This window comes from Nomascus leucogenys, chromosome 9 (assembly GCF_006542625.1).
Source record: "Nomascus leucogenys isolate Asia chromosome 9, Asia_NLE_v1, whole genome shotgun sequence".
Taxonomy (NCBI): domain Eukaryota; kingdom Metazoa; phylum Chordata; class Mammalia; order Primates; family Hylobatidae; genus Nomascus; species Nomascus leucogenys.
The window spans coordinates 65808334-65820748 of NC_044389.1; the positions used below are offsets into that span (position 1 = coordinate 65808334).

The 12415-nt window shown below is 39.0% G+C and overlaps 1 protein-coding gene across 5 annotated transcripts in view; it reads right to left on the minus strand.

Annotated features, from left to right (window-relative positions):
* The window catches only part of LIN54 (lin-54 DREAM MuvB core complex component), a 91567-nt gene that overhangs the window by 40091 nt on the left and 39061 nt on the right, over nucleotides 1-12415 (minus strand). For 4 of the 5 annotated variants that reach the window (XM_003265828.3, XM_003265829.3, XM_003265827.3 and 1 more), the window contains exon 4: nucleotides 8026-8168. The exons of the other annotated variant lie outside the window; for it this stretch is intronic. In XM_003265828.3, coding sequence (XP_003265876.3) covers nucleotides 8026-8168 — 143 coding nt within the window. The remainder of the gene's footprint in view (nucleotides 1-8025; nucleotides 8169-12415) is intronic. 5 annotated transcript variants of the gene reach the window in all.

Below are 12415 nucleotides of genomic sequence, written 5' to 3' on the forward strand. Positions count from 1 at the left end.
CTAAGAGTCAAATGGTAACTTGACAGATGAGTAGATAGCGTAAATAAAAAAAGGGCCAAATGAAAATGCTAGAAATTAAAAAAAAAAATCACCAGAAATGAAGAAGTCTTTAATAAGCATATCTGTAGACTCCAAACTGAGAAAATAATCAATAAATTTAAAGATATGTCAATCAAAATTATCTTAATTGAAACACAAAGAAAAAAAAAACTAGGGAGAAAAACAGAATTGAGCATCCAAGAGCTGTGGAACTCTATTAAATAGTCTAACATCTTTAAAACTGAAGTCTTAAAATGAGAAGAGAAGATCAAAGGTTTAAGAACTATTTGAAGAAAACTGGCCCAAGTTTTCTGAAAGTAAAAGACATCAAATCATAGATCCAAGAAGACTTCAAATCAGAATATATATTTAAAAAATGAGCAAAAACAAAACACACAACGCACATTTAGACACACAATAGTCCAAATGCAGAAATCCAAATATAAAGAGAAAATCTTGAAAACAAAAAGACATTATATACATAGAAAAAAGTATTAAAAATTACAGTATACTTCTTGCCAGAAACAATGCAATCCAGAAGGCAATAAATGACACCTTTAAAGTACTCACAGAAAAACTATCAATTCTTTACCCAATGAAAATATCTTTTAAAAATAATGGCAAGATACAAATTTTTCAAACAAGCAAAAGCTGAGAGAATCTATTGTCAGTAGTCTTTCATTAAAAGAAACATTTTAAAAAGTTCTTTAGAGATGAATTTGACACCAGTCTGAGATTTGGACCTACCCAAAGCAAGGAAGTATACAGGATATGGTTAAAATGAAAGCAAATAAAGGACTTGTTTTTCTTATTTTCAATTGCTTCACAAGGTAATTTTGTCTAAAGCTAAAACAGTAAAATGGGTTATGGAATTTATAACATGTAAACATAAAGTGTTTAACAACAATAGCATACAGGAGGGAGAAATTGGAAACACTCTATTGTAAGTTTCTTACTCTATATTAAGTAATATAAATTGGAAAGTAGACTGTGATAAGTCAAAATGTATATTTGATTGTAGAGCAACCACTAAAAAAAACTCTTTGTACTTATAACAAGCCAATTGTGGAGATAAAATAGAACCATGAAAAACTTCAATTAACCAAAAAAGGGCAGGAAAACAGTTAAAGAAAGAACATAAAGATGAGATAAAGAGAAAACTAGTAAGGTGGAAGATTTAAATCCAATCATATCAACAATTACATTAAATATAAAGGGTTTAAAATATTTTTATATTGACCATGTAATCCAATCACTTTGCTAAATTTATAATTTATATATTAATTCTAATAGTTCAATAGTAAATGTCTTAATTTTATATGTATATAATGTAATATGTGAATTATGACATTTTTTAACTTTCTTTTGAACCTCTATACACTTATTCCTCCCTCCCTCCTTCCTTCCTTCTTTCCCTCCCTCCCCCCTTCCTTCCTTCCTTCTTTTTTGAGACGGAGTCTCGCTCTGTCGCCCAGGCTGAAGTGCAGCGGCACGATCTTGGCTTACTGCAACCTCCACCTCCCAGGTTCAAGAAATTCTCCTGCCTCAGCCTCCCGAGGAGCTGGGACTACAGGCGCATACCACCACACCTGGGTAATTTTTGTATTTTTAGTAGAGATGGGGTTTCACCATGTTGGCCAGACTGGTCTCAAACTCCCGACCTCAAATGATCTTCCCGCCTTGGCCACCAAAACTGTTGGGATTACAGGTGTAAGCCACCACGCCCCCCAGCCACTTACTCTTTTTTCTTGCCTTACTGCATTAACTCAGACCTGCAGTAGAATTAAACAAGTATTGAAAGTGGGAATCCTTGTTCAACACTGCACCATTACATAAAGTTTGATATATTTTTCTCCCTTTTCAAATTATGAAAGTGTCCTTCTATTTTTGTGGGTTCAAGTATTTCAACCAAAATGGAGGTTGGATATTATCAGGATTCTTCTGCAGGTATTAAGACTGTCATAAAATTCTTTTTCTATTATTGTAAATTAGATGGATAGATTTTTGGCTATTAAGCTACTTTGTTACGGATGAGCTTGCTGTTAAGTGAATAAGGAAAAAATTTAACCCAGATGATTAAAAAGCTTTATTGCTCAAAAAAAAAGAAAAAAATTTAAAACGCTGCTGCGGTGGCTCATGCCTGTCATCCCAGCACTTTGGGAGGCTGAGTTGGGTGGATCACTTGAGGCCAGCCTAGCCAACATGGCAAAACTACATGTCTACTAAAAATATATAAATTAGCTGGGCATGGTGGGGGGAAGCTGAGGCAGGAGAATTGCTTAAACCCGGGAGGCAGAAGTTGCAGTGAGCCAAGATCGCACCACTGCACTCCAGCATGGGCAACAGAGGTGAGACTCCGTCTTCAAGAAAAAATACTCCATCTTCAAGAAAAAATACATTTTTTTTAAAGAAAAATTTTGAAGAAAGCTGCCTTGTATTTCTGAGATAAACTGAAAAGGGCCATGTAAAAAATAATACTAAGAGTCTAAGAATAAGATTACAAAAGTCACATCAAAGTAAGAGATAACAGCATTGCTAAAATCTAATCAAGAATAAAACAAGCAGAATCACATTTTTATTAGTTTAATGCTTAGTTGCATATCTAATAAATATTGAAGAAAACTGAGGATTACTTTAGAAAATAAATATAATAGAAGAAATCTGTCCTGTAATAAGAGACAATTACAATATAAAGTAAATTGAGAAAACACTAGCCATGCTTGATTTCCCAACAACAAACCTAGTAACATTAGATTCAAAGCTGGAGGAGGGAGTGAAAACAGTCTGAAATTGTAATGAGAATAATCACGGGAAACACCTAGGCTTCCAGGCCTGGAGGCATAAGAGCTGAAGTAGAAAAAGCCATCACTTAATAGGTCTGCAGGAGAAGCAGTGTCCTCAGGGAGACCCAGGTATCCATTACAGCAAGGAGATAAAAGTAACATTCAATGAAAAGGTTGTGAATTTAGGGAATTATTATTTTGATTATGAACTCCAGAGAAGGCATAGTGGAAGGATTTCAGGAGACGCATGGGTGGAAAAGGGGTCAGAAGACAGCAAGAGCTTTCAGGAGATTAGATGCGGGAGATGAAAGGTGATGTAAGAGTCGGGGTGGTTGAGGTTACCCAGTATCAACAAAGATAAATAATGAGATGAGTCTCAGCAGACTCAAGGCAGATAGCGGTGAGACTGTTGAGTGCTGGTGGGTAGGGAAGGGTGAGGGCTTCAGGTTTCCTTTTGGCCTCTATCAATAGAAACAAGGAGATCTCCAGCAAATCCTCACTTTTTAGTCATTTTCGTAATTGACTTTTCTATGACATTTGAAATTGTGGCCTAGTATCCTTTTTGAAATTATCTTCCCTTCACATTTTGTTTAGTTTCTACTAATACCTCCCTTATCATTTACTCTCTCCCATTGGCTCCTTTTCTTCTACTAACACTTAGTATTTTATGGTTCAGTCCTGCTTTTCTTTTCACTCTACATACAATCTGACGCTCCCTGGGTGATTTCATCTATATCCATAGTTTCAGTCACTGCCTACATTCAGTTTCACAATGGACATCCTCATCTAGATAATCTGTGGGTACTTCAGTGACAAAAATGTCCAAAAACTAAACACCTCTCTGCCCAAGCCTATAGTACTGCTATATTTTACTACGAGATAGGATGGGATATTTTCTGCTATCTCAGAATTTGGCTGAAGTGAGGCCCCAAAGCTAAACAAAAAATGACAAACTCCCCCACACTCTAAAAAGGACATCCATGCCAGACTTACTAAAAGATGGTATCCCTATCATCTACCTCCTATTAAAAAAAAAAAAAAAAAAGACAGAAATAGAAGAGAATTTGCAAACATGGAGAATGCCAGGGCTTTACATCTCCGTGAGGGGGGGGGAAAGAAAAACACCTCTGAGACAGAGTAGGTGACAACTGCAAGGAGAAACTGACATCTGAATCTTTAGGTTTTTTTGGTTTTGTTTATTTTTTGAGACAGAGTCTCATTCTGTCAACCAGGCTGGAGTGTAGTGGCACAATCTCAGCTCATTGCAACCTCCGCCTCCCCGGTTCAAGCAATTCTCCTGCCTCAGCCTTCCAAGTAGCTAGGATGTGCCACCGTGCCCAGCTAGTTTTTGTATTTTTGGTAGAGACAGGGTTTCACCATGTTAGCCAGGCTGGTCTCGAACTCCTGCCTCAGGTGATCTGCCCACCTCAACCTACCAAAGTGCTGGGATTACAGGCATGAGCCACCACACCCAGCCCTGACATCTGAATCTTTTTTGGCTATCAACTTATTAAAATAAATAAGCTTAGCTGTTACATCTGTAATCCCAGCACTTTGGGAGGCCAAGGCGAGCGAATCACGAGGTCAGGAGATTGAGATCCTCCTGACTGGACAACATGGTGAAAACCCATCTCTACTAAAAATAGAAAAATTAGCTGGGTGTGGTGGCATATGCCTGTAATCCCAGCTACTCGGGACGCTGAGGCAGGCGAATCGTTTGAACCCAGGAGGTGGAGGCTGCAGTGAGCCGAGATGGTGCCACTGCACTCCAGTCTGGTGACAGACCAAGACTTCATCTCAAAAAAAAAAAAAGAAAGAAAGAAAGGAAAAAAGAAACTTAGCTGTATCTTGGTTTAACCACCAGAAGTAAATGCAGCTAGAGTTCCTGGGATAACCTGACAGATATCCTCAACAGTTTATTCAGAGAATATGTGAACACAGAAACTGGTCCCAGCCTGGAAAATTCTGCAAGAAAGAAGATGGCTGCAGCTGTCACAATGGTAGGGCAAAGATTTAGAGGACAGCAGTTAGGGAAGCTGCACTTTTACCACTCGGTTCTAGAGGTTTCCCACTGGCCACATAGATGCTGCAGAAGGGCTAAGACATCTTGATGGGACCCTGCCAAAGCCATATACCTTCTGGAGTAAAGGCACTCAGGAGTGCCAGGCGTAAACTACAGGAATGAAGAGCTAAAGGGAGGCTGCAAAAGGCAGCTGGAGAGTACACCATATCCCTGACAGGGAACTTGGAAATGTGGCAATAACCCACAGGAGGGGCTCCCAAAAAACCATCCTGAGTGAACATCTCCGTAAGTCCACATTTGGACACCTGTCACACAGAGTGCACCAGAAGCTGGATTACAATAGTCTTAGTCAAACAAAACCTTGTCCTCTCTCCTCTAATCTTCCTTCTGATCAGAAGACAAAATCAGAAAGGGAGAGGAGGTTGAAGAGTGAAGAAACAGATCATGCTCCTCTTCTCCACTGCGGATCCCTAAGCCATGGTTAGATCTCACCTGAGAGGTAGGTAAGCGTTCAACTGGATGTAAGCTTTTGACTGTACATTTTACACCTGTGAATTTTAATCACCAAAACCAGCTTGTTTTTGTTTTTTTGTTTTTTTTTTTTGGAGACGGAGTTTCGCTTTTGTTGCCCAGGCTGGAGTGCAATGGCGCGATCTCAGCTCACCGCAACCTCTACCTCCCGGGTTCAAACAATTCTCCTGCCTCAGCCTCCCGAGTAGCTGGGATTACAGGCATGCACCACCATGCCCAGCTAATTTTGTATTTTTTTGTAGAGACGGGGTTTCTCCATGTTGGTCAGGCTGGTCTCAAACTAAAACAAGCTTGTTCTTATAGTGAAGTGTAAAATCTTGCCAAGAGGCAAGAAAGGAAGATCCAATATGGCAGGGCTAAAGTCAAGGATGGGAAAAAAATAAAGCCAGTTCCTATTCGTATGTCATCAGGTATAAACCATATACCAGTCGAATTAGTCCATAGGGCTACCATCTATCCCGTTATTTAAGTCAGAAATACAGGAGTCATCCTAGATTCTCCCCCTAAGATACTGAACCTCCTTTCTTTTTTTTTTTGAGAAGGAGTCTCGCTCTTTCACCCAGGCTGGAGTGCAGTGGCGTGATCTCGGCTCACTGCAGCCTCCACCCCCCGGTTCATGCCATTCTCCTGCCTCAGCCTACCACGTAGCTGGGACTACAGGCGCCCGCCACCTCGCCCGGCTAATCTTTTGTATTTTTAGTAGAGACGGGGTTTCACCGTGTTAGCCAGGATGGTCTCGATCTCCTGACCTTGTGATCTGCCCGCCTCGGCCTCCCAAAGTGCTGGGATTACAGGCGTGAGCCACCGCGCCCGGCCTACTGAACCTCTTTCAACACATCTCTCTTCCTCTTTAGCCCCTGAGCTACTAGTGTAGTTCAAACATGAAGTACTGTAATAATGTCTTAGTGATTCTCTACCCTGGCCTACACTTTTAAAAGATTAAATTTAACACACAGGCCACAGCCTAGAGATTCTGATTTAAATGGGGTCAGGTAGGGGCCTGCCATTAGTTTTCTCAAGAGGTCCCCAGTACTAACTGCAGCCAAGGTTGAGAATCACTAACCTAACTGGTCTCTCCCACAATACAGGCTCACCTTCCCCCAAACTATCTCTCATAATGCCACAAGACTCGTATTTTTAAAAATGCAAATTTCATATTTATAGCAGTGGTTCCCAATCTAGGCTACCCACTAGAATCACCTAGAGAGCTTTGTAAAATCTTGATACCAGGTCAAGTCTGGAGAGATGAAAACAGAATCTCTGGGGATGAGAACCAGGCGTCAGTATTTATTAAAACTCTCCAGATGATCCCAATAAGCAGATAAGGGCGAGAATCACTGTCCTAGAAGCAATGAGAAGCCACAGAAGTCCAAACTCCCCTGAAGATAATGAAACCGTCCATCTAACCTCAGCACCCTCGGCTCTCACACTGCAAAAATCAGTGAGGCTTCCTGAAAGGCCACACTTTTACACCTTTATGTAAAGTATCACCTCAATCCAGAAAGCCCCTTCTGCTCATCTGGAGCTAAGTCCAACCCACCTTTAAGGTTAAGACCTTTCAAGAATAAGCTCCTTTGTATAAACCTTCCCTGCCAAACACACAGCAGTCATTAATCCATCTATGACCACTGTAATTCTGTAGGATAATTTTTAATGTTTCAGTCTAACTACCTTATTGAACTCCTTGAAATGAAATACCTTATCTTATTCATGTTTTATCCTCAGTGCCTATCACTATGCATGGCACAGTTACCCTCAAATTTCTGCCAAATTCATTCAATTTAGGGAAAAAATTATGCAGGTAGAATTTGACCTTAATAAACTATATGATATAACATATTTGTACATTATAGTCAAGGCTCATTAAAGAAACCAACACCTGGACTTTAAAAAAATGTAAAGACAAATGTTTAACGTTTGTTCTATTTATGAACAGTAACAAATCAAAGCAAGCAGGTGCAAAGGGCAGTATTGTTTCCAGAGTCACAAGCGTGAAACCTGACAGAATAATAATGCTTGGCTTTCTATCTGAATAATATGTCCTTTAAAACATATCTTTTTCAAAATGTTATGCTGGTATAATAACAACTGTATGTTTTAGGAAAGTGAGTTAGATGACTTACTTTGCCTGACAATAAAATGAGAAAGCATTTGAATGCTTCCAATAAAATGTACTCAAGCTTAAACAACACTGATAATACAGCTGCCAGCATCTGATGGCAATTTCTACTACTCTGGGTCCTGTTACCAAGCAAAAGTTCAGATCTCCATTTTCTTAAAGTTACATTTAATATTTTATATCATAAGTCTGTATGTACCTTCCACAAATACAATAATTTTGCTAAAATGTTAACTAAAGAAGAACTAAACACCTACATTATCGAATTTATTCAAAAGATTTTGTTGTACCCACATTCATATGGGCTATGGAAATCATATTCACATGCAAAATGATTACTATGTTACTATGTGTTTAAAGTAAGCTTTTTAATCTGTCGGACATCCTTGATTACTAAACGAATCCAGTATTCATTGAATGCCTATTACTTGCTTGGGAATGTACTAAAACTGAAGTATCTGAAGTGACTAGTAAGAAAATAAAGGCATCAACCACAATATTTGGTATTTGTGGCTAATTTATTTTTTTACCTTATTTGGCGATTTCAAAGGTGAGATGGCTATTTTATTTGGTGTCTGTGTTGTAGAATTTAAAGTTGATCCAATAACACCACTTTCAGATATTGTTATGGTCTTTGATGGAGTTCCGGGAGTAGACTGTGAAAGAACCCTACCTGCAAATGAGAGGCAGCACATCAGTTTGACTTTTTTCAATAATAGTATAAAAATTTATGTGATGATGCTCTACACTCACAAGGACTGCAGAATGTATGTTTGTTATTTCATGTTCAACACTTAATGAGGCACTAATGAACTATGGTAAACCTGGGCAGAACTAAACAAAACACTACTTCTTAGTAATACTTAATATCAGCTTACATTAAACTCTACAAAAACAGTTTAGCTCGTGTGTTCATCAATATTGTTGTTATATCCATCAGAGAGAAAGCTCAGGGCAACTAAGCAATGTGCCCTGTGTAACACAGCTCCTGAAAGTCAGAACATGAACCCAAGTCTTAAAACTTCAATCTCTGTATTCTACTATCTTTAGCTGTCTTCCCATTTGAACTTAAACCATGAAGGTACAATTGAAATCCACACATAAAACAGATAGTTGTTGGACTAACTTAAACACTGAAAGGTTTAATACTATCTGATTTTAGACTGCCAAAGGGGATAAAAAAATGTTGTTTCTACCCACCCTGGCCAGATTCCATATTGTGTTCCCTTCTGGACAAGACCCTTCAGGAACAACCATGAAAAACTCTAGTGTCTGGATGCTTGAGGAACTGAAAATCATATTACATTGAGTTGAAATATCAGGAATTTTTATCCTAGGTAAGAAAAGACTACAAAGACATAACAGATCTTCAAATTCTTGAAGACTGTGTGATAGCCATTATTCCCATTCACCAAGTATTCTAGCTTTCTCCCATTCTGGGCACATGGTAGAACTACACTTGCACTTCCTACTTGCACTTCCTACCACTCCCACCCCATCTTGTAGTTAAGTTAGAGTCATGTCATTACTCCTGGCAGACGAGTTATGAGTAGAAGTGACATGTGTCATTCTTGGGCCATAGCATTTATTACTGCCTATGCAAGACCTTCCAAAGTTTATTTTCCTCTGCCATCTGAGACGGCGGCTCCTCGGTTAGCCTGTGTACCTGAGTGACTATGAAGAGAAGATACCTTTTTGAACCCACAATGGTCATATAGATAATCAATTTAAAAATTTTTTTTAAATTGAATTTTTTTAAAAAAACAGGTTTTTTACCTTTCTGAGGTTTGGAGATTATTTTGGCAGAAAAACCAAGACTATCCTAACTAATTCAGGCTGTCAGGTTAAAGGATTAGAACCAATCTGTATCACATCAAATGCAGAGAAACAGAAATATTTCAGCTCAGCTCTAAGAAAGAACTTCTAACAAAAATTTCCAACTAAAATGACTATTTCAACACAAGTGAGTTTCTAGTCACTAAAGGTGTCCCAAGCAGATGCTGGATAATCAAATACACTGGCTAAAGAGGAAAGTCAAGCATCTAAGAAGTAGAGAAGATTGATAACAATTATCTCTAGAATCTGCTCTAAGCTTTAGATACTATGATTAAACTCATAGATCCAGCTAGAGATGAAGGAGACAGCATGACAGTGAGGAGAAAGGAAAAGAGAGAAAGAAGGGACTTTCACTTTAGACAAAAATAAAGAACTAATGCTTAGCAGCTTCTGGGCCATTTTTCCTGATAACAATGCCAAAGTATGCCTTTTCTTTTTTTTTTTGAGACAGGGGTCTCCCTCAGTCACCCAGGCTAGAATGCAGTGGCGTGATCATAGCTCACTGCAGCCTCAAACTTCTGGGCTCAAATGATCCTCCCATCTCAGCCTCCTGAGTAGCTGGGACCACAGGCACGTGCCACCATGCTCAGCTATTTTTTAATTTTTTTTTAGACATGGAGTTTTGTCATGTTGCCCAGGCTGGCACGGTTTCTTTTTTAAAAAGTGAATCAAGTTTTATCCCCATCTATGAATTTTTTAAGTATTTTTAATACAATTTTCAAAACTTCTTTGTAGTACATAGATTAATTTTAATGAAATTCTGCCAGGTTTTTTAAAAACCTGAATACATCATAACTACATAAAGTCAATTCTAAATAAACCAAACGAATCTACATCAAATATGTTTAGAGAGCCACCCTAAAGTACTGAGACTGCCTAAAGTAACATGTTTGTCTATTCTGGTTTCCAAAGTTAATACTGTGGGATAAGTGTGAAGCCCCAACAACCATTCTGTTAAGAAAAGAAATTACCAGTAAAGACACAGTTTCATAAAATATTCATTATTTGTAGCCACTGCTATAATTTCATATTTGTTAGGAATTACGTATCTTTCAGATAATATTCATATAGAGCCGGACACAGTGGCTCATGCCTGTAATCCCAGCACTTTGGGAGGCCAAGGCAGGTGGATCACGAGGTCAGGAATTTGAGACCAGCCTGGCCAACATGGTGAAACCCCATCTCCACTAAAACTACAAAAATTAGCTGGGCATGGTGGTGTGCGTCTGTAATCCCAGCTACTCGGGAGGCAGAGGTTGCGGTGAGCTGAGATTGCGCCATTGCACTCCAGCCTGGGCAACAAGAGCAAGAATCCCTCTAAAAAAAAAAAAAAATTCATACAGAAAATCCTCAATTCCTGAGGATAACTGATATCAGAAAAAGGCAACTTAATGTTAATTCACTTAAAACAGGAACAAAAATTTCATTATAAATTACAAAACTAAAAGTAATAAAACTTTTACTATCTTTTTGTGGCCTATATTTTTTAAAAATTCAGTTTATAATTGCAACTAAACTAACTCTTAAGATGAACAAAGAAAAAAATCAGCTGTTGAGTTTTGGGGAGAGAGATTGCTTCTGAAAATCTGGACAACAGCAAAATGATAAATTATGTTGATAATGATAAATGGGCATAACATACTCATAAAGCAGGTCATTTCTACCAAAATATTTCTAGATTTCATCAATTTTCCCAAGAACCTTGATATCCTTTGAAATTCAAGTTATTCTTTTTGAGGGTCTGCTTGGTTTTCATCCTGGTAGCATTTCTGATTATCTAATCTAACCTCCAAATCCCTATTTATCCTTAGTTCCACTGATTGAAGCAAGCATGCAAGTTACATAATTTGACCTTGAAATCGATTTCTGTTGTCATGTATTCTCCAAGAATCAAAAGAGACACACTCTATAAAGCCACATATTGGATAGGCTGGGGCAGGACGCTAGAATATTTGAGTAAGGCCAAATTATTTAAGAGATTAACTTTACATTGTGATGAAGCTTGCTTGCTCCCATGAAGCAACCTTCTACCTTGAGAGCTGTGATAATGAGAACCTCTATTATCTCATGTAACCACCTCAAGTCTTGTCAGGTGGTTGGTATCTACATTGTACTAAACTAAGATGAACAAAATAATGTATTTACCCAAGATCACAGAGAACATCAACAGAAGACTCATGACTGAAAACCCAAGTTTCCCAATAGTTCCTACTGTATCACTATAGTGCCTCCATGATATACATATTCATGCAATAATATGCATTCATAGAACTACATCAAAGTGCCAAAAATAGGGGTGGGGCGCAGTGGCTCACGCCTGTAATCCCAGCACTTTGGGAGGACAAGGAGGGTGGATCACGAGGTCAGGGGATTGGGACCATCCTGGCTAACACGGTGAAACCCCATCTCCGCTAAAAATACAAAAAATTAGCTGGGCATGGTGGCAGGCACCTGTAGTCCTAGCTACTTGGGAGGCTGAGGCAAGAGAATGGCGTGAACCCAGGAGGCAGAGCTTGCAGTGAGCTGAGATCGCACCACTGCACTCCAGCCTGGGTGACAGAGCGAGACTCCGTCTCAAAAAAACAAACAAGCAAAAAAAAAAGGTGCCAAAAATTGTGCTAGGTTCTGGGAAGGTGGGGACAGAGGAGAAAGAGAAAGAGTGAGAGAAACAAGATAAAAGAACCATCAATACAGTACATACATAAATACAATGGAACATAATTCTGCCTTAAAAAGAAAATTCTGATATATACTACAACACAAATGCACCTTAAGGACATTATGCTAAGTGAAATAAGCCAATCAAAAAAAGGGGCAATGGCCGGGCATGGTGGCTCACACCTGTAATCTCAGCACTTTGGGAGGCCGAGGTGGACAGATCACCTGAGGTCAGGAGTCCGAGACCAGCCTGGCCAACATTGTGAAACACCATCTCTACTAAAAATACAAAAATTAGCCAGGCGTGATGGCACACACCTGTAATCCCAGCTACTTGGGAGGCTGAAGCAAGAGAATCAGTTGAACCCAGGAGGCAGAGGTTGCAGTGAGCCATGATCGCACCACTGCATTCCAACCTGGGCGACA